At 42.4% G+C, this 27040-nt stretch overlaps 1 protein-coding gene across 1 annotated transcript in view; it reads right to left on the reverse strand.

Moving 5' to 3' along the window:
* The window catches only part of LOC144774122 (extracellular calcium-sensing receptor-like), a 122158-nt gene that overhangs the window by 30970 nt on the left and 64148 nt on the right, over window positions 1–27040 (reverse strand). Inside the window, exons 5-6 of the mRNA XM_078659146.1 lie at window positions 12788–12841; window positions 3548–4390 (exon numbers count right to left, since the gene is read on the reverse strand). Coding sequence (XP_078515272.1) covers window positions 3548–4390; window positions 12788–12841 — 897 coding nt within the window. The remainder of the gene's footprint in view (window positions 1–3547; window positions 4391–12787; window positions 12842–27040) is intronic.

Consider the following 27040-nt stretch of genomic DNA (forward strand, 5'->3'; position numbering starts at 1 on the left):
AAACCATTGAGGGATGTGTGAGAATGCCCAAGCTCCACCTATGGACCCCTGCCGGTTTGAAACGTGACACAATTCAGAGCAAGTAGCTATGTTGTTTTGCATGTCTTTAAAAAGCCAAGCAAGGTGGTGCAAATTGCCATTTGTTTGGCTTTGTAAATATTATGAAAGCCATTTTGTTGTTTTTGCGTCACGCAACAACAGCACAAAGGTAGAATAAATCTGTGCCCAAGTACCCTATTGTGACTCCTGAATCTCCCAGGGTAGCAAAAGAGTGCATTCCAAGGCCAACTTAGGGAGGTGTGTGCTAGTACCCCAAATTGCTTGCATGCAACAGAGAACACTCAATACATCTTTGTCTAGTCATTGTTTTCTTTTATAAAAAAGGAAAATTGTAATATTATACACACAATACTGAATACTACATATTAATTTACAAATATGTAAAAAAATGCAGATGAAAATACTTATGAAGAAATGCACAAAATATGTTATATGCATATCGAGCCCTGACCTTTTGGTCACATACCCCCACCACCTATTCTAGACACAATTTAATGAGGTGTCATTATCTAAAAGACAGGCCTCCGAACTATGTCAGGTCACATCCCACTTTCAGCATAAGTGAACAGTGCAGTGGCTGACTACAGTCACTAAAAATCCCCTCATTTGCATGCCTATGGCATCAATATGCAGCGAGCACTCTGAAGACAGGAACCTCCTGAAGTTCCATTCTGTGTAGCAGATCTGTCATCGGACCCTCCGTGGATGCTTAAGCAATTGTTTGTAGACCAATTATATGTATTCATGGCCCACAAAGATTGAAGCACATTCTCTTAGGGCCTCATGTATTGCATTTTAGTGTAGGGCAGCAAGGCACCTCGCTGTCCTGCTCTACGCCAAAGTTAAAGGGCAGCAATACAGCGCATTCCTGTCCTTTCTACTTGTGCTGGCTCCATTTTGGCCGCCTAGCACCAATGTAGGCACCATTGCACCAGGGTGCAAGTGTACCTCCATTGCAGGCAGGATTGGTTTTGTGAAAGTTTATGTGTCCTACAGAATGCAGCACACATGGAAAAAGGAAAGAATAAGGAATAATCAAGATATTTCTCCTCGCTATGCCTCACCTCAGGTGGCGTATGGATTTGGCTCTGCCCCAGACTCCTCAGGTTACATCACTTTGTAAATCTGGGACAGCATCTAATTCCTTGGGTTTTGCATGGGAAAATCTAACACCCATGGAACGCCTCCGGGGCTCAAAGTGAGGCAAAGCAGCGAATTGCACTGCATCGCCTTACTCATGTTTATGAGTCCACTCAACGCCAAGCAAGGTGGCTTCATAAATCTTTATGAGAGCCCTGCGTCACACATGTACCATGTGTACCTGGTACAAAAAGGATGAAAGGCTCTCATAAATAAGCCTAATAGTGTTTTGCCCCCACACTGACTCTCTCTGAATGTTAAAAAAAGGCATCTTCAGACTCCACATGGGCTATATCCCTCTGTATTGTCACACATTTTATATTGAAGAAGACATACTGTTTCACATGTTTCACCCAATCTCCATGCCACTGGATGCAAGCTTCCTGGGGCAGAAGGTGGGCAGCATGGTGCCAGGAGAAATTGTAACAATGTAAAGGGAAACTCTTGACAGTCTCCAGTGACTCTTAACCTCGAGCTTTTGTTGTTTCTACATAACTAGACAAAAGAGTGTAAGAGCTCTTCTCCTTCTATATCTTTTGAACCCCAGAAGCCAAAGGATTTAAGAGCAGTTCCTGGGGTATCTAGAGGCAGGTCTGGGGTCTCAGCTATAACACCTGACAACCCTTAAGTGACATCTATGCAGTACCACAAGTTTGGAGATCAGTGGTGCATGACCACTGGATGATGTCTGGGGTACAATTGTAAAAAGAATAATTATATTTATGCAGTCAGTAAAATGATTTCTAGGAGAAAGATTGATAAGCATTCAGAAATCAAGAGATTCACATAACACTTTGAGACATTTACTTTAATCCTGGGCAATCCTTTTTATTATCAGGAAAAGCTTACATCCAGCCCCAGGTTACATGATGACAACAATTCTCCAAACATCAACTTTGCATTTCGGTTGTTCTTACAGAGAGCTATTATGAAGCTCAGTTTCTGACCAATTTTTTAGGCTAAAAATGATTCATTGGTTTGGGAGGGTTGTGCATATTGGGCAGACATGGCTAGCAATATGCGTAGAAGCACAAGTGCACCATATGGTATCACAACCTAGCAAGAAGACTGTACTCAAGTGCTTATTTTTTAAAAATGTAAGTGCCAGTGCCCTTCTCCGGAGGCCACTCCAAACTACACCACCCATTGCCCCTGTTAGCTGTGCAATGACAGTATCAACACAACTACAATCCTAAATGTGTTGCAATTCAGCCTACTCTAGGCTATCCAAAGCTATAATAAATGCAGTGCAAGGGGTGGGCGTGAGCCAAGTAATGAAGTCCAGAGAATCAATATTATGTTTCAAAACAAGTCTTTATTTCCAATCGGTTAATTGCCAAGAAATAGGAGCTTTATACTCAGCCAACGCGTTTCGTTCTCACATGGAGGACTTCGTCAGGGCTCATTAAGGTGAGTTTCCTCAAATAATGTTTGGTCGCTACATGGAGTTGCGCTCCCAAGGAGTATAGTGGGCGCAGTGTAGGATGTACAAGAAGACAGGTCTGGCCTATTCAATTAGGTCTAAGATAATAGAAGATATTGCGAATGATGAGCAAGGTAAGTGTTCCAGGCAGTAACACTGGAAGCAATCGAGATTTCTCAGGGCCAGTATCAGCCTGAAAGCAATTCTTAATTGCATGAGTTGCAGATACTGTTCTATTTTAATGTATTCAGATTTATTACACCCTGTTGTCGTGCTCATCTCAAAATTAAACATAGACCACCCTTATGTGGTGGTCTTCCACTAGAGCTGGTACTGACAATTGACTGCCAGTTCCGAGCCCCCGAAACCACCTGTTAAAATTAAGTACTGCCACGCTCATGATAATAAGAAGATACACAGTGAGGCAGATACCTTACAATTGTCAAATATGAGGATTCATAGTTAACACCTCCGGGAGAACAGCAAAGGAATAACCTAAAGAATCTTATTGGTCTTCATATTTTTCTTACAGTTCTGCACCTCCCTCAAAGTTCAGTTGTTCAATAGAGGTAGGTATTTTACCCTAGTCTGAAATAAATGTAAGATCCTGAGGTACCTCAACGGAAGCGTAAATACTACTCCAAATTGCATCCTCAATTATCCCCACGATTATTAAAAAAACATTGATTTTTAAATGATAAAGATGGAGGTTTGATTTTTAGTTTCATTAAGGAATAGAAAAAAAAGGAAATTTGACTGAATGGTAAAATATTTATTTCCTGAATTTCATCAGTGGCCCTTCTGAAAAAAAAGCTTATAAGCGAAAACTAAAATCAAGCTTGGCCTTAGTCAATTTCACCATGCATGTGGAGAGTGACTATGTGTCATATTTTGTTGTGTTATATTTGGGTATCACTCTTTTACCTGCCACGGTTGAATGTTATTGACATCAGCACATTCTCCATTGACAAAGGGTCCTTGTCCAGGTTTACATGACATCACTGAATCCAAAGCGTGAGCTAATGCATAAACTGCAAGGTAGGTGTGATAGGTGGAGCCAAGATCATCCAACTCAAACAGATGTGTAACCATTTTGTGTAAAGTCTGGTTCTCAGAGCATGGTAAAGGCCTTCCATCTTTCTCTGTGTTAGTCGTTACCTGTGTGCCATTAGTGTCTGGCCACTTACAGTTGAAAGCCTTCTCCCAAAAGAGTTTAATAAATTTATCACTGGGATCTCGTAAGGGATGAAGGTGAGTAAGAAACTCCTTAAAGCCTGGCATATTTGTGAAGTGGAGGACTATAGCCAGGGATCCATTAAATAATGGCCAGGTCTGCCTCGGGAAGAGTCCAAGGGTCACTGTAAATGAAGCGGAGAATACAAAGACTTTGTCGGTCACATTCTGTGAGTAGAAGGCCTCCATCAGCATCTTTACGTGGACTTCAGAGCTGTGGACAATGATCACTTTCACATCATGCCTTTGGGAAACTTTAACAATGCTGAGTATCTTCGCTCTAGGATAGCTCAGGTGGACTTTTTCCATAAAAGCCACACAACCCCCATTTTGCTCAATCACCCTCTTCATGGATTGTCCTCCCAGCATTCCCACTTCATCGTCAGAGATGATAATCCCAATCCACGTCCAGCCAAAGTATCCCATTAACCGGGCTAGAGCAATGTTTTGGAAGGTACTGCTTGGCACGGTGCGCAGAAAAGATGGAAACTGGAGCTTGTCACTTAGAGTCGAGAGCACCGATCCATAGCTGATCTGTAGGGAGAGAGATCTTGATAACAAGTGATCTTATTTTTACACTTACAATTTCTAACAGCTTGTCAGAAAACCATATGCCATATAACTCACATACATAAGCCCTCAGTCCTACCAGCCCAGTCCTGTTCTTCAGGATTTCTGGAATTATAGGTGCCTCCTTACTTTCCTTGCACGCAAAAGAAGCAGGAGACAAAGGCATTTTCAGTGTTGGATATGTGCACAGACTTAATCAAACAACATTTTTCTTCCAGTGTGATAAAACCTATGGGCCAGATTCACAGACCTAATTTAAGACAAAATCCTAAACTTACTACCATTTTGGTATTCACAGAAGCCACTTACTAATTGCGGTATTCACAGAAGCCACTTACTCATTGTGGTATTAACAGAAGGCACTTACTCATTTCGATATTCACAGAAGTGTAGGACTCCTAAATGCCTTCTGTGAATACCGAAAGTCTTAAAGTTAGGATTCAGTCCTAGTAGTAGTAAAGTTAGGACTACTAACTGTAGGACTCTTAAATGCCTTCTGTAAATATCAAAAGTCTTAAAGTTAGGATTTTTCTCAGTTTAGGAGTAGTAAAGTTAGAACCCCTAAGTTTAGGACTCCTAAATACCTTCTGTGAATACCAAACGTCTTAAAGTTAGGATTTTTCTCAGTTTGGGAGTAGTAAAATTAGGACTCCTAACTTTAGGACTCCTAAACTGAGAAAAATCCTAACTTTAAGACTTTTGCTATTCACAGAAGGCATTTAGGAGTCCTAAAGTTAGGACTCCTAACTTCTGTGAATACCAAAATTAGTAAATGCCTTCTGTGAATACCAAAATGGTAGTAAATTTAGGATTTTGTCTTAGGTTAGTTCTGTAAATCAGGCCCTATGTTGTTGCTTTGGTGATTGTTTTGAGTGTTTACTAAATATTGCTATATTTTGAAAAGATTCCGATTGTTGATATACATTCTAGACTTATTTAGAATTGATTGCACCAATTACAATTTTAGCACCAAGAAATGCACACAAACAGTAGGTAGTTTGTGTTGCCCACTTCATGCTTGGAAGGGACCTGGACAGATGTCATGTCCGGCAAGTTCACAGTTACAGAAGGTAGTAATGGAGAGGACAAAGATACCCAGACCTAATAAAGACAGGAAGACTAACAATTCATTTTTAGATAGCATAGAGGTCACAAATAAATTTAAAATTAAATGAAAAACTGTGAAACAAGGAACAGAAGTTTGAAATGAGTTGTAGTAGGGCTGTGTAGGAAGTGCACCTTTTCTGCATAATCACCCTGGATTTTTTACCTTTCACTGTACCTTATATTTTGTTAAATTTAGAACCCAGTGCACTTTACCCCTACTAAACAGTTATACATTTCCTGTTCTTGCTGAGAAAATGTGGTCAAAGGAATATACTTCTAATTGTCTATAAGTTCCTAGTATATGGCACTAAGTGTACGCAGGGCCTGGAACGTCTATTGTGCCATTCCCAGCAGTGGCAGCAGAAAAATGGCTTCAGGTCTACCACTGCAGCCTGATTTTTAAATTGCAAAACATGTCAAATTAAATCCTTCTGATCTGTAAAACCATGGGCCTGATTCACAAATGTAAACTAACACTTATGTCTAAGTTTCTGATTTTTTGCAAGTCACAAAGGGATTAAGAGCATTGTATTTATGAGTGTGGAGTTTCCGCACAGAAAAAGACAACGTTTACCTTTGTGAATTGAGTTCCTTCATTTTAAATATTAATATGCCACTCTATTTAGTACTTGTGGTCCAAGAGGCAGGGTGCATGTGGTTTACAAGTAGTATATGTAGAAATTATAATGTCAATATGGCCTCACAATGACTAGCACCTGAAAGCAATTTTTCACTGTGGCAAGTTTAGAGTCGTATGCAGAAAACCAGAATGCAGATTAAAATCCCAACACTAAATCTTACAAATGGTATCAGCTTGAAAAATAATTAAACCATTTTTCATAGTTATTAAAAATCCAATTTGATGGTGAAATTAGATTTTTTTATAAGTATTGAGGAAAAGTAGCTTTTAGAAAGTTACCTTTACCTGTCTTATGCATTTTCTCTCCAGCTTCTCCCAACCAGTAATTAGCCTTAAATATGTGTGAAATTCCTCCCAGGACAAATCAACAGGCTGCCCTGAATGAACTGAGATGATTCCTCTGAATATGCAGGTTGGGGCTATAGGCCTCCTTTTTTAATTAAAATGGCAAATCCTAGTTGAGTGTCAATCCTGCTTGACTGCTCTGCTGGATTTACATATAACACTTGGGGCACAATTAAAAGGGGAGATGCCTGAATGTCAAGGCAATTCTTATGGATCCACAGTCTGGCTGCTGAAGGACTCTGCTTGTGTCCTCTCATGTATCTTTTCTGTCTCTGAGTTATTGCGGGTACAGTGTTTGGCTCAAAAATGGACTTTTGTGTAGCATTACCATGCTACACTTCCCACACACACACCCAGCTTTCAAAGCTCATGTATAGTGTGGCTAAAAACATTCGCTATTTTAAAAATGTCTTCCGTGAGTTGGGTTGGCCCAAGAAATGTTACACCATTGGGTGGGCCTAGAATTCAATCCTACTCACTAGCTCATGCCAGGTATAAATGTGGCATCTGCGGGCACCCACTTAATCTGACTCCTGGACCTGAAACAGATCAGAAGAGTACCAAACCTTCTGTTTGTGACCTGAAAAGAGTACTGAAAGGATTATGTCAGCTGTCTATTGTACCCACAACAAAGCAGTAGTCTCCAAATGTCATATGGCTGATCTTCTTTTAGAGCATGAGGGGCACAACAAGCTCAAAGAGGACTTTTCCAAAAACTGCCTCACTGACTAGTGGCAACTGGACCTGCACTAGACTCTGCTGTTTGACCTCGGCCCAACACACTGTAAGTCTCTAACGAATCCTAGGAAGACCTGTGAGGGCTTTAGAAATGTACTCCTCTGGGGATTTGAAATTTAAGGGGATATGTCAGAAAGCGAAATCTTTGACCAGAATAAACCTGGTAGGTGTATTTGTCCCATGCTCCATCGCAGTTAACTTGAAATAGTACCTAGGGTCAGTCTGCCGTGACCATTATCAATGGTGGTTTGTGCACTTAGGCAGTATTTAAACCTAAATCTTTAAACATTCAGATATCTGGTTCCCTAATTGAATCGTTGTCAATTTTGTGTAGTTTTGTTTATCAAATTTGACTCAAATTTTCTAAATCAGTTAGGAATGTTTATTGTTTTGCATTTTGTCTTTATTAATGTTTTGGTACTACATAAATACATTGCCCTAAGTTAAGTTGGTCTTCTCTGTGCCATAGCTACCAGGGGGTTGAGGTCATCCGAATTTAGCAACTTTGAGAGTTCCCCTTGACAAGAGCTGTGATTTTTCCTTGAGAAGGGCAGTTGTCCACCCACATTATAATAAAACATTTCTTACAGGCTGGTATCAATGTACCTGATGAACAGTTTTAGCAGAGTATTGTATGCAGGGAGCATCTTTTTTACCTTCGGAGTCCTGATTATATTGAAGTATCCGCAGTTTAATAAAGCAGCAGAAAAATAATTGAGCCACCAACATCAACTCCCATACTATATAACAATCCATCTACTTCTATACATTCAGGTCGGATCACTGAAATAATATCGACTACCAAAATATCGACTACCCAAAATATCGACGAGAAAATATCTACAACCAAAATATCGAGTTTGTATGTACAAACAGGTAAGTACAAAAATATCGAGTACAAAATATCGTTAACAAAAATATAGTTGTAAAAAATATCGACTTTAATAAAAACAATGTTTAATTACATTAATATAAAAAATTCATTACTAAAATATAATTAACAATACTTAAAATAACTTTTAATAATTAAATAATTAATGAAAGTAAAAAAATAATATTTTTTAAATCATATTTCTTAAAACATATATATATAGTAACAACATTTAATTAAATAATAGCCAATATTATTAACGTACAAATACAAAAGAGTAAAAATTACTATTCCCACTGCAAAGAGTGCAACAGTGGATATATGACGTTACAACGCAACTTTTACAACGCACTACCATTACAACGTAAGTATTGGTAAGTATATAATAATTTTTTTTTATTTAAATTATTTAAAATTATTAAAATATAATTTAATTAAATATAATTTCATTAAATTCAATTAATGTAAATTTAATTTTACTTTATTTTTACACTGTACCCTTGTACCCCTGTACCCCAAAACTGACCCTGAACCCTAAAAAAACCCTTTACCCAAAAACCCAAAACTGACCCTGAACCCTAAAAATACCCCTTTACCCAAAAACTAAAAACTGACCCTGAACCCTTAAAATACCCCTTTACCCAAAAACTAAAAACTGACCCTGAACCCTAAAAATACCCCTTTACCCGAAAACTAAAAGCTGACCCTGAACCCTAAAAATACCCCTTCACCCAAAAACTAAAAACTGACCCTGAACCCTTAAAATACCCCTTTACCCAAAAACTAAAAACTGACCCTGAACCCTAAAAATACCCCTTTACCCAAAAACTAAAAACTGACCCTGAACCCTTAAAATACCCCTTTACCCAATAACTAAAAACTGACCCTGAACCCTAAAAATACCCCTTTACCCAAAAACTAAAAACTGACCCTGAACCCTAAAAATACCCCTTTACCCAAAAACTAAAAACTGACCCTGAACCCTAAAAATACCCCTTTACCCAAAAACTAAAAACTGACCCTGAACCCTAAAAATACCCCTTTACCCAAAAACTAAAAACGGACCCTGAACCCTAAAAATACCCCTTTAATTTAACATAATTAGCAATTAATCAATTAAATTAAATTAATTACCAATTACATTTTAATTAATTAACAAATATTATGTAATTACCAAATAATTAAATATTACTACCAATTAATACATTTACATATTTAATAAATAATAATTAAATTACTTCCCACCCTATTCCCCTATAAACCCACAACCAGCTACAGGAAATACATTATTTTAATTTACATAATTAGCAATTAATCAATTAAATTAAATTAATTACCAATTAATTTTTCAATAATTAACATATAATATTTAATTACCAATTAATTAATTATTACTACCAATTAATAAATTTACATATTTAATTAATTATAATTAAATTACTTCCCACCCTATTCCCCTATAAACCCACAACCCGCTACAGAATAAAATTACACAATAATTTAAAAAAAATCATTAATTAAAAATAATTATAACATAAAATGACACTTTTCACACATATTATAACATAAAAACACTATAAATAATTACATATTATATAAAAAAAGATATTTTTTACTTTCGATATTATTTACAGTCGATATTACTTCACTTACCTTAAAAACGATATTTTGGCTGTCGATATTCTGTCCTGTCGATATTTTCTCCAAACGATATTTAAAACTCGATATTTTGTCCATTCGATATTGTGGAGTCGATATTATGTCTGTGAACCATTCAGGTCAAGACCTCCATCGACTTTAACATGAAGTAAGTATCAACTGTGGGGGTAAGGTTTGCCACATGCCGGAGATTAATCCTTTGATGTAAGTATGAAAGGATGTTATACTTTCTCATGCTGGATTAGTCAGTCTCTGATTGTCACAGTTAATTTTTCCATGAGATATAAATGCCAAGCATTTGTAAACCACGGCACTCTAGATGAGATTCTTCCCAACATTCGAAAGAGGAAGATTGACTCAAGTATATGAAGGGTTAGTCAGTATTCAGAAGAAAGACTCAATATGCAGTCAGCATCATTGCCTACTTGCCATAGAAGATATAGCGTATATGTTAGTCCAATATAAGCATTGAATGATATAGATAACAAACAGCTTGGACATCACAATAGATTTTCTTTCTGTCATCATTCAGTGGGAACATTAGTGGCAATCAAAATAAAAAGTGGGTGAGGGTCATTGTTGTGTTTTTTTTAATTTTGTTCAATGCTCCATACATTTTATGTTCAAGGAATTTGGCTTACTTGCTTGCAATATACCGAGGTGTTTGGTGCCCATGTTGTCTACGCTAAAGGGCAATTGAAACAAGGAGTGAGAATTTTAGGGCATCTGGATACCCTCACAGATGGTAAGCTGTGTTATATAAATCCTGATTGCTTGATTGATTGATTGATTGATTGATAGATACCGTTCTGATTTATTCCAGTTGACAATGAAGCCAGTATATTTACTATACACCTGAGAGATGTACAATAGTATATCAATGCATGTGTGAGGATAACAAACATATAGACTAATGTATTTCGTGCATCCTTTCCTCCCAGGTACTAGGCTATATAAGATCAGATATCCCTCCTGTGACATAAAGCTAATGGTTTAAGAGCCAAACTCAGGAAGGAAGGTCACTCAACTGATTAAAAGGATTAGTTGCATGTAGGGAAAGAGCCACCATCATTCACAACTTCTGCATGCACTTCTTACATCTTTACAGCTGCCTAAGATTGAGCTGTGTGGTATGAAGCCAGACTGATCTGATCAAATTCAAGCCTCTATTAGCATATGTAAATGAATCGCTAGTATTGTTGCAAGAACCTTTGATTGAATGATTAGCAATTATATTGACTGTCATTGCTCCTGGGTTTCTCAACATAGGGATTCAATTGAATTGTTCCATATGTAAATCATAAAGCATATGCCCTGACAGTCTGGCCCCCTCAATCATCAGTAGAATATGGTGCACCAGTTCTTCACATATTAATGACCAAGCTCCTGTACCACATTTGCCACCTTCACTCTCTCCCTGTTTGTCACTGATAACATCAGAAACTTGAGTTCTTCCCCACACCTTTGTTACTCATTACATCTAGTCCTGCTATGTTCAAATAAGGTCACACAAGGGATCTGCACATGCCAGAAGAATTCCTGTGTTTCCAGAAATCAGTGCCTGATTGCTCACCCCTTTCTCTGTACTCACCTGACTCATTGTTTCTGCTTGCCAAGCCTAGCTGTCACTAGTCCTGATTAGTTCCAAAGTTCAAACATACATTTCACAATGGTTATGTAATGGTTTCTACCATCTATATTTGCTAGCGACTAAAATTCCAACTTCATGTGTTCCAGTTGGCTGTCCTCAAATACCTTACATCACGATGCAGCTGTTCTGTTTCAGCCTCTCTAGTGACTAGTGGCCTGGCCCTTCTATTGCCCACATCACTAAACACAACTATTTTGTATGCCTCCAAGAGCGGGGCCTCAACTCAAACTGATCTTGCAAAATAATTTATTGGTGGACCCCTTAATTTGTGCACCAGCTCCATATTCTGCATTTCCTGGGCCTGGAGCCCCTGTCCTGCAGAGGGGAGATCCCCCACAGCAGTGGCATTTTCCCTGTGATCAGAAACTGGGGGGGTCACAGACTGTGCCAATGCCCCCGGTGGGCTCAGGAAGCAGTCGGACATAGAGGAGGGACCGCATGACCCAGAACAGTGACATTGTTGTCTGACCCTGAGATGTGTTTCCAGCTAGATGTATGTCAGCCTGAGTGCTGGAGCAAATTACTCAGTGTTGTTTCCCTCGAGATATCCACTTCAAGGAAACGTGAAACAGTATTTGATTATTTTTTTTGCAGTAACATACACTCATAACCATACCTTAAGGTGTAATGTTAACTTGAAGGTAAAGGTTTTTTGTCTTTTGTACTGACTGCATGCATGTATTAATTGAAAAAGCTGGGAATTCTACAAATGAACAGGAAACCTGAAGTGAGTGTTATCCCACACTGCATTTACCACAATGCATCTGAGCTAATTGTCTGCTGGTATGTCAGGAAGTGTGCCCTCTCCTCCTTTTGGGATTGGCTCTTTAATGAGTTATTGGGCTGATGAGCTCTAGGATACACCTGCGCCCTGAGAAGACTGTGAGAAGCATTGTCAGCACCACCAAACTTCACGTGTTACTCTCTAGAGAAGAAGGACAACAATCCTGAAATAAGTATATCGAGATACAAAGCACTGGCTGCACCAGCAATGATGAATACTAAAGACTTTCAACTGAAGAGAGTGTTATCATGCACTGCTTTTACAACAATGCATCAGGGCTATTTGGGTGCTGGTATGCCAGGCAGTGTGCTCTCTCCTCCTGTTTTTGTACTTCAAAATGGTTTACTCAATTTATTTTTCAAAGGTAGGTCACAATAATGTGAAGAATATTTTGTGGTATACACACAGATCTGTATACACTCACTACGTCAGACATAATACGTCAGATATACTGTACAGGTTTTGCATCTTAAGCCACTTTCATAGCTGCAAATGTGTCTTTTTGTGTGTGTCTGTGTATGTGTGTGCCTGCATATGGGTGTATTTTCACATGCACACTCACATACCTTCTTAAAAGCATCATCATAACGGCAAACACAGAAGCCATTTTGCTTCAAATGCTGCAATAAAGGATGATACCACAAAAAAGAGTGCACAGGTCAGTTGCCTGACTAGTGAACAACAAGGCATCACAGCAGTCATCCTTGGAAAAAATGTACTTTGACATCCGATGGTCCCGGGGAACGTTGTAGCTACCTGTAACTTCAGGCTCTCATAGGGGTTCCTCTGAGTGTGGGAACCAAGATTTAGCCTAGCATGATTCTCAATCAGGCAGTTCCAGGAGGGTTGCCATAGGGACAGAGTATTCCTCTTTTGCAAGACATGTTGTTGCAGAAGTGGGTGTCTTCTTTGTCCTCTTTGATGCAGTTTGTTCAGAACTGAGGTTCTGGTCTCAGGGGTAGATCTTAAATCCTAGATTTAGGTGCACTAGGGGTGTGGGTGCAAATGGCGAATTCCTTACTAGCCCCAGCAGCTAATCTGCCCCCGAAGTGTTCACAGTAGGGGTGGAGGTCACCTTATCTACCCAGGACCCACTATTTCTACCACTTCAAAAACATGGCAGAAGTCTTCCTCAGCTGTACAGACCAGGTAAACCCCCCTAAAGGTGTGACTAGCCTTCCATGGCCTTCTGGGGGAGCCGAGGTGCTTGGGCGCAGGGGTATGGTTGTGCCTTCTTTTGGATGCATATCAGAGGTGGTGTTGCTTTAGAAGCTCACCTCTTTGATATGCCACTTCACTAGCCAGCCTGGGACGAAAGAGGTGGGACCTCCTTCCTCCCCAAGCTTTTGTTCCTGACTCCTGGGGATGAACACACTGCCTGGCAAAAGGTCAGAATCCCATCTGGTGGAAGCAAGCATGAGTGCAGGCCACCTCTTTCCTGGCACAAAATTCCTGTCAGGGGTGAGAAGACGCATTGTTTGATACCAAACATGGCATATTTAGGCAGTACCATAAAGGAACTGCCAACCTCCAGGCAAACCACGGTTTGCCCAGGTGCCAGCCTATGTCATCCTATGGATCGCCTATCACTTATATTGCACGTTAATTGTAATTGGCACTGTAGGGACATATAGGCTTTCCCTTTCATGTCCATGCATTTAATATAAAGCACCCTGCCTCCTGGGCTTTAAGATGCCTCCCTTAGGGGTGCTTGACATAAACTAGAGATAGTCCATTAACTATGCCACACATGGTGAGGGCAGAATCAATTTTGAGCAGTTTGCACTACTCATGCAGTCTGCAATAGCAGGCCTGTTGACAGTAGTGTATTTGGGTGATTCAAGTTGGCACAAATAATGCTTCAGTCCTTAGTGACCCCTTTAACACCAATGCCCTGGGTACTATTGATGCCAAATACTAGGGACTTATGAGGGTCTGAAAGTCCTTTGCCAATTGGTATTACCAATTCATACATATCAGTTTTAGGGAGAGAGCACTGACACTGATGCCTGGGCAGCAGGCTGCAGTAAAAAACATATGAGGACTTATCTGCCGCTGCCGGATGCCGACCCAGTGCTCCTATGCTCCTATGCTCCCCTCACCACCCAATCCAGATGCTGCTTTCATGCACTTACCCAGCCTGAAAGAAGCACTGGGATTGGTCTGAGAGGGCTTAAATGCCACTCAGCTCGAGTGGAGAGGTCTAAGTGCGCATGCCGGTAAGGCCCTCTTAAGACAGCCATCCATACCCACATGCACACGTACAGGGCCCACCACTCCTTCTTGACTGCTGCTGATGCTACGACACAGAGGATGCCCCCTCCTGCCTTAGACTCAGCAGAGTGGATGAGTAATTGAATAAAACATTATTAATAAAATTATTATATTATCATTTTATTTTTCATTTGCTGCCTTACAGCACTGGGGCGATGCTCCTTCTTCATGGGCCGAGCAAGAACATTGTGCTATAGGACAGCATGCTAGAAACATTAAAGAAAATCATAGTTTAGCTAAAAGGTGGTAGGGTGCTGAGTGTTCTATGTAGCGGAATGCAATGTTCCCAAGGAATGAAAGCATTTTCTAAAAAGAATTTTGTACACATGAAAAAAAGAAATGAAAGAAGACATTGGCATAGGACCCCTCGCACTGAACTGCACTACTTTGCAGGCGGGCATGCACAGGGGCAGAGAAAAAGTGCTTTCACTCCCAGTGAGAAGAACCAATGGCTGAAGTGGGCTGACCCATTGTCCTATGCTGTGTGATGTGGTGGGTGGAAGCAAAATATATATGACAGCTGAGCAGACCAATGGCTAGAGATGATTGACCTAAAGGCCCTCTTTCTGTCTTTTTATTTATGTTTTTTTCTAAAAACATAGGTCTAGTGACTCAGATAAAGCTATCTTTAGGCCAGACCTACGAATCTGAGACTTCTACAGACATATTCACAGAACTAGCCCTCATGAGACAACTGGTTACAGGACACTTCCGGGTTCCAGCTAAGCATGGGCGGATTTTGCGGATTGGCAATCCGCGAACTTGCGTATTTACGGATTCGCAATCCGCGAAGATCCGCGAACTCTAGCGGATTTGCGGATTTTTCCGTTTTTTGTGTTGGCGCGTGTTCGCGCCGATTTTGGGACAAGTTCGCAATTGCGAACTTACTTTTCGGCTCGCAACGGCCGCGACTATGTTGTTTCTACGTCTGGTTTATCATCACAGGTTCACAGCACCCTCTGTTTCACCACTGCCACCCTCTGGGACACCCATGCCACCCTCTGGTACATCCTCACTGGCACCTATTAGGTTTATTTATCACTGTAGATTATGGTGGTTGAAAAAAGCAAGCACACCTGCCCTTCTTCAACTGCCATCAATTAATTTGTGTTTCATTAATGTGTCAGTAATTTTGAAAGTTCCAGTCTGGCTGGCACCTGCTTCCTTCCTTATCTGTAATTTGCTTTTTGTTGCAGTGAAATTTTTTTTTCACAGGACCTTTATGGTGCTATTCTATGAGCCTGCTGTTTGGGTCATAGCAGGGTCATAGAATAGTTGCAAACTCTGGAGGGGCCCATCAGGAAGCACTACCTTGAATGTTACTAATGTTAAGTTTGAACTTTTGCACCTGCTCATTGCTTTCAGTTTAGCTAAAATCGTTTTTTCTGCAATTTCGCGCGTTTTTTGGGGCGCGAATCCGTGCGAGATCGATTTCGGAAGCCGCGAATACGTGCGAATACAAAATTGTTTTTGTTGCGACGTGTATGTTCGCGTGATCTTGCGCGTGTTCGTGAGGCGCTTCTAGCTATACGTTTGCCAAGTTACCCTATCGGTCGTACACGGGCGCGGCCATCTTGTTGGCGTGACGTAATTCCGTTTCCGCCCGCTATGTGTAATCTCGCAAAGTGTGCTGCTCGCTAGTACAATTTTGCGCATACTCGCAAGGAAAATCTCGCGCGAACTTACCCACGCGGTCGTGAACGGGCGCGGCCATCTTGTTTCTCATTCATTGCTATGGTTCTGGGCATGCTTTCTCTATCCTCTCTCAATCTCTGCCATCCTTTGCTTGTTTGAAGTTTTTTTGATCTAATTTTACTTATTATCTATCCCTCTATTTTTCTAGCTCTATATTTTTGTGTTTTCTGCAGCTTTTAGTTACTTTTAAACTACTTTTTTAAACTCTTTTCTTTTCTTCTTCACTATTCTATTTCTTCTTTATCATTTAAGTTTATTTCTGCCCAGACCATGGTAAAGGGAGCCGGGAAGCACCCTGAGAATGGGAAGGGTCCCGCACCCCGTGCCCGGCTCCCGTGCGGGCGTTTAAGGGGGGAGCAAGTGGTCCCGAGGGAGATCTTCAGCGCGGAGGAAGTGGCGGCACTGATCTTCCACGTCCAGCGCCGCCTCCCCAAGACGATCCTGGGAGGCGGCAAGATCGCGACCGGCTATGGCATCCGGGAGCGTCGCAAGCGGTGGGAGAAGGTGTGCCGGGCCATGTACAAGATCTCTGGGGTCCGGCGCACATATAACCAGGCCACCCACCGCTGGACCGATGTCATGGACCGGGAGCGGGACTTGCTGGACGCGCTCGGCGTAGAGGTCCCCGGGCTTGGTGAGTAGTAGTAGTAGTACATTTACTACTCTGTTTTATCCTGCTCTGTTATTTGCAAATCTTTGTTCTTTACCAAGAGCAATAATGCTGCCGATTACATTGAGGTAAATTATATTTCAAAATCTTCTATGCATTTCAGGTGCACTGCTCTCCTTCTCAGTAGCCTTGCTTGCTACTATGCTTCTTTGTTTTGTATGTTGTGTTCAGAAGCATTTCATTGGCCTGAGAAATTATGTATGAGTGTACTGTAAAGAAAAGAACTGCGTAATGCTAGACAGTAAGGGTCATATTTTCAATTACCAGCGCATCCCTGCAAAGTAGCAGGGATGCGGCAGTAATTGTGTGCCATGCCACCACCCCCCATTGGCCCAAAACGTCACAGAAGCCTTACGCATCTGTGCCGTAAAGGCAGCGCATTGCTGGAGTTGCGTGCCAACGATGGCGCAGCTCCAGCAATGCTCTGGGGTACCCTATCTCCCCAATGCTGCATCAAGCCGTACGTCGGCTTCAAGCGCGCAGGGTTTGAGTCATGCATCATTGTCCTAAAAGTGACTGATTGACATCTTGTAGATTTCCCTCAGCCACTTTTAGGATTCGTTCCTGCGCAGGTACGCCCTCCCTTGCGCCGGAACGCCCCCTGATGGCGCAGGGCTTTACAACGTGATGCATCGCCCATATGCCCATATGTGTTTTTTTTTTTTATATATATACGCCGCACCAACACCATGGCGAGTCTTTTGTTCTGCCGCTGCGTCAGAAAAGGCACGCAACAATGGAGGAAAATCAGCCGCAACTTCCGCAAGGGACTTCTAAATCAGCCCCAACAGACTGAAGTCCAGTCCTTCCTTTAGACAGTCACATGGCTATAAGAAGAAATAGTGGCGGTGGTGGCGGGTGGATTGATAGTTTGAGTATTCACTGATCTGCAAGCAGGATGGACTTTGTCTGTCACATGTTGCGCACTGCTGCCTGCAGTGCCAGGCCTAGGCAAACCTCTTTAGTAGTCTGTTTATTGAGTTACATAGGAACTTTCTAAGTCAACGTTCCGCAAATCAGGCAATACGAATAACGTAGTATACCACATGAGATAGATCCCGTGGAATAGTTGTCTATCTATTTGCTATTTTTCCAAAATATGTTGTTATTGTTCTTTTGAAATGTTTGATTTGGTTGAAAAATCTCATCCATGTTTTCAGGTTTTTCTTTCTTTCATGTTGTACATCAGCTCCCCCCAAGGGCAAGAGGACACAGGAGGAGGGTGCTGAGGATGCAGGCCAGGATCGGGCAGGCGAGGGCTCCTTTGCTGGCCCCAGTAAGTTTACATTTTAATAAACAGTACCTATTTTTTCCTAGCGTTCCTCATTCGATTTTTTCTAAATGGTCTTTGATCTTCTTGTAGACTGGATATAAATTCTTATCCTGCCTCGAATATGACTCCCTGTGGTATTACTAGACTATTCTTATTAGTCTGTCTGTGTAGCTAACTAAGATTGGACATTTGGCAATTCCATTGGACTCCCATTATATTCAGCAATACCTCTATGCACTGTCTCCTTACTGACTAGATAGTGTAGCAGAGTCATTCAGCTCCCGAAGTCACCGATTATAGATCCCCAATGATCTCTAGATTATCGTACGCAGGACAAGAGAGTAGTACGGAGTCACAGCACAGTCAAGAAGTGTCAGAGGCACTCATGCTTGCAAAAATTCCAAAACCTTTAGCTCATCCACTCTAGTCTAGAGGAACAAAAACCACAGAGTCTATTTAAGTTTAAAAGCTTTATTAAAAGTAAACACATTTATTAAAATCTACTTTGTCATAAAACTATTTAACTGTAAACGGAAAAGTGGTTAGTGCTGACGATTAATTGGACACATTTCTTGTGGTCGAGCCGAACTCTCACCTAGTTTGAACTTGATCCTGGACGTGTTCTTAGGACTCAGGAGTCAAGCTTCTGTCTGTTAGGAGAAAAAGTGGTGCGTGTTAAAAATCAAAAGCAAGCATTCATCAGTTGTGCATAAAAGTGCAGCAAGACAACAGCCTTCCCTGGAAAATGGGACATTTTTACTATGGAGTAGACAGTCACAAATTATTACATTGTATTCTGTTTTTTTAACATTTCTCCTAGACCAAATATTATATAGCAGTGAGTGGTGTATTCTAACATTCTTAAATGTACTTTGTAGGTGTAACATCTGGTGACGGGGCCAGCGCGGAGGTGGCTGTGTTGGACCAGGACTCGGAGGCCTCTGGGGAGGAGGTGGCGGTAGAAGAGCTGGCGGACGTTCCTGTGGGGGATCAAACGGTGGTGGCGGAAACAGGTAAGCTATATATTCCTTACTTATTGAGATTGAAGACTGCATAGTGTGCTTTCTGCACGGGTGTATTACAATTACAAATCAACCAGGTAGTACCCTCCTCGAAATGTACTTCGACTTAGCTGTGAAGTTTTTGGTGAGAAGAATCCCAATAAGTTCTTAGACGAACGTGATGGATGGGATGAACGAAAAGCGAAAGAAGGGTGTAAGTAAGTGGGACGCGAACTTGTATGATGGCTGGCAAAGAAGAACGATATGTGTTTGCTTGGACCCAGAGGTGGCTGGGAAGGAAAGAATATGGTATGGTGCATGGCTGGGTCAATGATGAAGCAAGGATGGGTGGAAGGACAGCAGCCTGGGTGGGTGAAACAGAAACTGTATGTGTGCGTATACTTTGACTGAATGGATGCCTGGAGCATGGTATTCTCTGACTCTTAGATAGCACATGTGTATCTAGAGAGAGTAGATGGTCGCCAGGTGAAGTAAGTGTTCCCTTGAAGAGCATGTACCACCGCACCCGCACGTCCGTTCCAGTGCAGGGAAGGCAAGGAAAAGAAATTGTAAATGTGTCCAATACTACCATGAATAGTAGCAGTACTTTGTATTGCATTTGCATTCACAGCATATATCTGGTTATTACGGTGGACACTCCGTACCTCTCTTAATAACTTTAGTTTACTTGTAGTACGTCATTCATGTGTGGGTGTATCACTGTTCACTCAATATTAAGCAAAGCACCTAAAGTCATCTCATCTGTCATTAAATACGTCTCATGTGAAGTGATAGATAATCAAATTAGTTAGCTTCTTCAGTTTCCTTTTCTAGTACTCATTTGCACTGTAGGGTGAAAGGTAAATTAATTAAGCAGTAGCCCTTGTAACAGAGTATTCTCAGTGCCACCCGTAATAGAAAAGTAATAGCTTCACCACCTGCATGTACTGGACCGGTACAGTAACGCAAGTCTGTCTCACTCATCATGGTGTGCAACTTTTTTTCTCGGGTGCAACTTCACTGTGCTGTGTCCATGTCATTCTGCCGGCTTGCATAAGATAACGTACCCATTTCCCTAAACAAGAGAGAAGAATAAGAATAAGACTGGTGTACTGTCATAGTCGACTGTAATGGAAGTCCATAGTGGTCGTAGAATTAGTTCATTAAACTACCACTACTGTTAGAGCAAGGATGCAGAAGTGGGAGGTTACATAGATACTGTCCTCAATAGTTATGTACTGTGCTTTCAATTTGCTACTTGTACTCTGTGACCCAACTTTCGGCTCAATCACTTTGTGTTATTAATAAGGAGCATTGGTTACAGACTATGTCTTTCTTTCTTCATATAGTTGCTCCTTCAAAATCAACAACAAGGAGGGAGCAGGCTAGATTGGCCCGGCAACGGAGGCTGGAGGCCACAGTCGCCGAGTATCGGCGGCTGGTGGCCCTGGAGGAGGAGGAGGACACGCAGTCGAGCGGGGCAACATCCTCGACTGTGACCACTGCATCCTCCTCCGTGACTAAGCCAGCGGGACCGAGCCGGGCTAAGAAAGACGACCGCCACCGCCAAGCAACCGAAATACCAGCTGCCCCCCACAGGAGCTGCAAGGAACGCCAACGCCGCCTACGAGTCCGCATGTCCAACCTGGAGCAGGAGGTCCTGAGGTATAAGAACTTGGTTAAGGGCCTCCGCTCCGAGCTTGCCACCCTCCGCAAGGAGTATGATGCCCATGCCGCATCATGCACCAGCACCAGCACCCTCCAGTAGTGGAGTGTCCCTTGCCCTTTTTTTATAGACTTTTGGGGGGTGGGATTTGGGAGTTGGGATCGTTTTGGGACGTTTCAGAGACAATCGTTGGGGTTAGGGTGGGTGAGGGAGATTATTTTGTTAGGGCTAAATAAATATATTTTTCAACTTTATCTGACCATACCTGTTTTTTACTGCTTTTCAGTCTGGTGGGTGGGGGGCGGGGGTGTAACAGTAACTTTGTTTTCCTGAACAGTCGTAGGACTTTAGTAGTACAACCGTTAATCTCTTGTCTACTCCGAAATAATACTCCATTATACTACCTCCCACCAAACGCTTATCTTACCTGTAATTTGTGTTAGAAATTAGGGCTAGGCCCAGGGCTGGCTCCAGGTGAAATGGGGATTAACGTTGTCAATCCTGGGCGGGTGACATTTCCTCATTGCGGTGGTACTAGTGGTGTGACACAGTGGCAGTTGCATGCCTATGGAAAAAAAGAAAATGAAACCTTGTTTGTCCTCCTTACTGTAGCATTACAACGGTTACGGTACGATCGAGAAAATAGCAGGTGACAGTACACTAGAACAGTGCCATAATGTAGCCTAACAAATGGTAAAGTATTTGCTTGCAAGTATAACTAGTACTTGCGTTGAATTTATTTGACATTGGCTACTACTACTAGAAGATATAGTACTGAAGCTGAGTAAGTCTAGAAGATATCCTCGTATTCCTTCACCAGCCTGTTGCTGCTATGACCTTATCCTCCCCAGCAAGTGTGTGGAATTATTGATGTCATTTTAGTCAGACATCAAGCAAAACAACACAGCCCGGGGGAAGAGGGTTAGGGTTTGTAAAATGGATGGGAATGGGGGTTTCTTTTTGGGTAGGTTTTGTTGAGAGAAGAAAAAAAAAGCAGAGCATGGACAAACAATAATTGAAGATACAGACAATCTTTGGTTACAAACTAAAGGTAAGCACATGCAGTCACACTCATAGAATAAAAGACAACAATGGATACTGTATCTGTATTGCGTATGTTGTTGGAGTTGTCCTTTTGAATTTGGTAAGTAAGTTGCATGCAGCAAACAATTCCTCTTATTGGCGGCACTCCTCCATTCCAGCTGACGCTTCGTCCATCAATGTGGTGACCACTGACAGAAGAGACACCCTGTCCACTGCCTGCCTGGCGGATGTTGACTGAAACCCGGCCTGTAATTATTGAACGGAAAACAGGAAGTGCTATTACAATACCACTGATAAATAAATAAAAGGTATGTACGCTGTGTGGTTCAAAAAGTGACACTTTGATTTCCCTAATAGACAGTACAATATTTTTGAAATTGCGTGCTCTGTCTGAGTCACCTTTTTAAGGATCAATAAGTATGGCCAAAATATTATAGCGGATCTTTCCCCTCAAGGTGGGTGTACTACTGTGTTTTAGAACAAAATTTGACCTTCCCAGCAATGCTCCCACCAAGACCCTTACTAAAGCCAGTCGCAAAAATGTAGAAGAACCCCAATCATATCTCCAAAAACGATGCCTAGCAGAAAAATGGTTACAAAACGTACTTTGAAAGTAACAGTAGGCCCAAATACAGACCGTGGATTGTATTCAAACCACTTGCAAGCAAGCAAAAGTATCCATAGCCAGCATCGCTCCAACAGTGCTCTACAACAACAGAACCGCGTTGCAATAGAACCCCCCTAAACACATGCGATCCTGCTGCTAGGGCTAACCCTAACGAACCCTAACTTACAAAAAGTGCCAAAACTGGTGTTTCCTTATGGATTTTGTCCAACAAACTTCTAGCCGGTATTAGACCTTCCCAGGAATGCCCCAGGCAAGACCCGCCAACCCACCCGCAAAAAAACACCCGACACAACACCCCCAAACAGCGAAAAAGCTAAATCTCATACTTACAATGTCTCTCGGCCTTCGGTCCAAACGCGGCGCTGTGCAGCTAGGTCGTCATCATCATCAATCATCATAACTCCTGTTTTCCACCACGGATTTCCTGAAAAGCAAATGCAATCAAGATTAGACTGTCGCAGCAGTGCTTCGACAGAGACCCCGGCCGCAACCCACCCACGAACAGCAGGAAGCCCCCCAAAACGCTACATTGAGCAAGATGTCTGAAGAAATGGCAAAAAAAAGGCTGTTCCTTATGGATTTTGTCCAAAACACTTCTATCCGGTATTAGACCTTCCCAGGAATGCCCCAGGCAAGACCCGCCAACCCACCCGCAAAAAACCACCCGACAACACCCCCAAACAGCGAAAAAGCTAAATCTCATACTTACAATATCCCTCGGCCTTCGTTCCAAATGCGGCGCTGTTCAGCTAGGTCATCATCATCAATCATCATAACTCCTGTTTTCCACCACGGATTTCCTGAAAAGCAAATGCAATCAAGATTAGACTGTCGCAGCAGTGCTTCGACAGAGACCCCGGACGCAACCCACCCACGAACAGCAGGAAGCCCCCCAAAACGCTACATTGAGCAAGATGTCAGAAGAAATAGCAAAAAAAAGGCTGTTCCTTATGGATTTTGTCCAAAACACTTCTATCCGGTATTAGACCTTCCCAGGAATGCCCCAGGCAAGACCCGCCAACCCACCCGCAAAAAACCACCCGACAACACCCCCAAACAGCGAAAAAGCTAAATCTCATACTTACAATATCTCTCGGCCTTCGTTCCAAATGCGGCGCTGTTCAGCTAGGTCATCATCATCAATCATCATAACTCCTGTTTTCCACCACGGATTTCCTGAAAAGCAAATGCAATCAAGATTAGACTGTCGCAGCAGTGCTTCGACAGACACCAAAAATTACACACAAACCCCCGGAACCCCGCCAAAGAGCACCTCAAAGGCAAGCAAGTCAGCAAAAACGGCAAGAAATTTCCACCTCATATTTGGTCCAAAACACTTTTGTCCATTATTAGAGCTTCACAGCAATGGGCCCAAATCCGTCAACTCACCCGCAAAGAAGTACAACACCCCCACAAGTGCTGAGTCTTTCTTCATTGGGCGTAATCCAGCACTCTGCTTGGAGGGAAATCGCAGTCTGGAGGAGGAGGATAGAGGAGCATGTTCTTCAGAACTTGTGAACCTGAGGAATGTAGACTGCGGCACCTTCAAATCAATAAGCAAACAAGTGAAGACAGTTCTGATGATGGTCTTGTTTTTGGGATTAGGTGATTAAAGTTTGAATTAAATTAACTGTGCAAAACAAAGAAAGAGAGACACAAAGCACACAGGAATAAAAGTGAATAAGGACGAAAAAGAAAGTTCTTGATTGATTGTCTCATTTTCAGGGCTCGGTGTCAGGGAATAAGAACAAGATTTCGTCATCATACTCTGCGAATTCAGGCTGGATGAGGTCAGTGGCACCGAACAGAGAAAAAATCCCCTCATCTACGTTGCTGTCCTCCTCGTCTTCATGCGGCGTGCTTTCTCGTACTTTGTAATCTGGTGGTATGAGGTGCTGATTCATCTTGATCATTGTCAGCCGCTCCACATTTTTGGGCGAGAGGCGGCTCCGTTTGGGAGTTACAATGCCACCAGCAGCACTGAAAACACGTTCAGAAGACACACTTGCGAGTGGGCAAGACAAATAGTTTATAGCCAGGTTGAAGAGCTGTGGCCACAATTGTTTTTTGCCATGCCAATACTGCAATGGCTCATCATTAAGGAAGACCTCTGTTGAGTCATTCAGATAGTCCTGCACCATCGACTCAAGGTCATCAACTGTTCCTCCACTTTGCTTACTTTTTGCTGTGCCTGTGACATTTTTTCGAGAACCATACCCCATCAAACTTAGCCAATCCTCCTCCCCAGCCACTGTTAGTGTTGTCATTGTGTGTGGTGCAGATGATCCAGTTGCCGGTGTCTTTAACGGCTGAGAGGTCACTTGTGCCCCAGCCACAGGTGCAGAAGTGGATTCTTGTGACTGCGGATGGCCTGCTGATGCTGATGCTGATGTACTGGCTTCTCCTTCAATAACCTGCCGTTCTTTTTCAAACCTCTTGGCTGACCAGGCTAACCAATGTTTGTACTTTTGAACATCTGCATCAGCGAAAGGAAAGAATGTGTTGTCTGCCAGCGCCTTTTTGTAGCGTGGATCCAGAATAGTAGCACAAATGTAATGCTGATCTGAGTTGATGTTTTGAAGACGTTCATCACCACGTAGGCGATGTAATAATTTCTCAGACAAAATGAAATGGTTTTTTTTTTTTCATCTTTTTCAAACTCAGAAGAAACCGCCATCAGTTGGTGCTCCAGTATGCACAACAATGGGATAGCTTTTCCCAAATTACAGTCCTCCTGGCTGACTGCACGCGTGAAGAACTCAAAAGGACGAAGCATGTCTGTCAGGCTTTTAACTATGTCCCATTGCGCCTTACTCATCCGCAGGTCCTCCTTCTGAGATGTAGCCTCTGTCAAGAAATAGTGATCGAGTACCGTATACTGCTCATACAGACGCTCAAGCATGTAGAAGGTTGAGTTCCAACGTGTTGCCACCTCCTGGATGAGTGCTTTCACTGGCATTCTACGTTGAAGTAGCAGTCTCCGCAGATGCTTCCGGGCCTTAAAAGAATGGCTGAAATGGTTGCACATTTTGCGGCAGGTGGCCATTACCTCGAACGCTGGACTCTCTTTATCACTCAAGAATTTTTGAACTACCAGGTTGATACAGTGCGCCAAACACGGCACTCTAACATGGTCACCAATGAACATGGCCTTAACTACATTGGCGCCATTATCCGTGGAAACATAACCAATCTTGCGTTTTAGGGGGGATAGCATTGTCAAGACCTTTTTGTCAAACTCTTCCAAAAGGTTTTCTGCTGTGTGACTTTTCTCCAAGCCAAACATGGCTAGTGTTGCATGTTTCCGAGCAGCTTTGAAAACTTGGTCCGGGTCAACACCTGCGTTTAGCTTTGCTTTAACACCTGAAAAAGAGACCCAGTGTGCAGTGATGCACATGTAATCATCGCCTGGGCCACTGGTCCACATGTCTGTTGTCAGATGTATTGTGTGAACAGCACTCTTCTGCAAAGCTGCCCCAATCGCCTGCAGCACATCTTCATGTAGTGCTGGAACCGCAACTCTGGCAAAATAGAACCGGCTCAGAACCTTCCATTTAGGGCAGAGCGTTGCAACTAATTCAAGAAAACCTACCGCTTCTACAAAAGAAAAAGGTAGAAGGTCCACAGCTAGCATTTTAGCCAGCTTAGTGTTATACAGACGCGTCAGTGGGTGGTTGCGTTCATATGGCACGTCTGAAGTAAGCATTGTTCTAATGTTGCCCTGGACCAAGCATTTACGGGCTGATAATGACTTCGTTGACCCAATTTTGCTCGCTGGTGAACTTTTGTGCGTTGGTGTCTCACTCGCTCCAACACTCTTAGTGTGCCTCACATTGGGTGTGCTGCTGACAGGGGTACTGGGTGTAAGGGAAGTGTTTGACACGTCTTCTTCCTGCTTGTCATCATCAGATGAAACATCAACGTTTCCTTGATTTTGGCCTTTCTTGATCGCAGCTAGGTGCGCAAACCATCTGACAGCGTGCTTTCTCTCAAGATGACCACTCTGGCCGCCGGTACCATAGTTGGTACCTGACTTACCACGACTAACTGCAAGCTTACAAAGGGTACAAATGGCAAACTTTGGATTTTTGGGACAAACAGTAAAGAAGTCCCAAACTGGGGACTTGAAGTGTCTGTGGGACCTGGAGGAGGCGGCGATACTGGTGGTGGTGGTCATGAAGCTAATGCCAGATGAAGTGGAGGATCTGGATTGCCCAACTTTTGTACGTTTTCCACTTTCACCGCCACTAATTAAGGTCGAGGTTGACGGAGGTCTCTTCTTGCCAGAAAGAAATATGGAAGCGGGACGAGTTGGTGTACTACTTAACTCCAATGATTGTGGTGTTTCCACTGCCTCCTCATCGACAACATCATCATCATCATCACGCGCAGCAGCTCTTCGGGCTAGGGTCAAAATGTCTGTTTGCTGCATGCCCGCTGGGGCTGCAGTGACCTTTATGATGACTGGGTCGTCGTTGGCAGAGTCTTCATCAGCAGCAGTATCCGCCACTTCTTGTTGAGCCTCATCACACTCCATAACTATGAGACTTTGGACGAGCTTCCTTTTA

The sequence above is a fragment of the Lissotriton helveticus genome, chromosome 8 (genome assembly GCF_964261635.1).
Source record: "Lissotriton helveticus chromosome 8, aLisHel1.1, whole genome shotgun sequence".
Classification (NCBI taxonomy): Eukaryota; Metazoa; Chordata; class Amphibia; order Caudata; family Salamandridae; genus Lissotriton; species Lissotriton helveticus.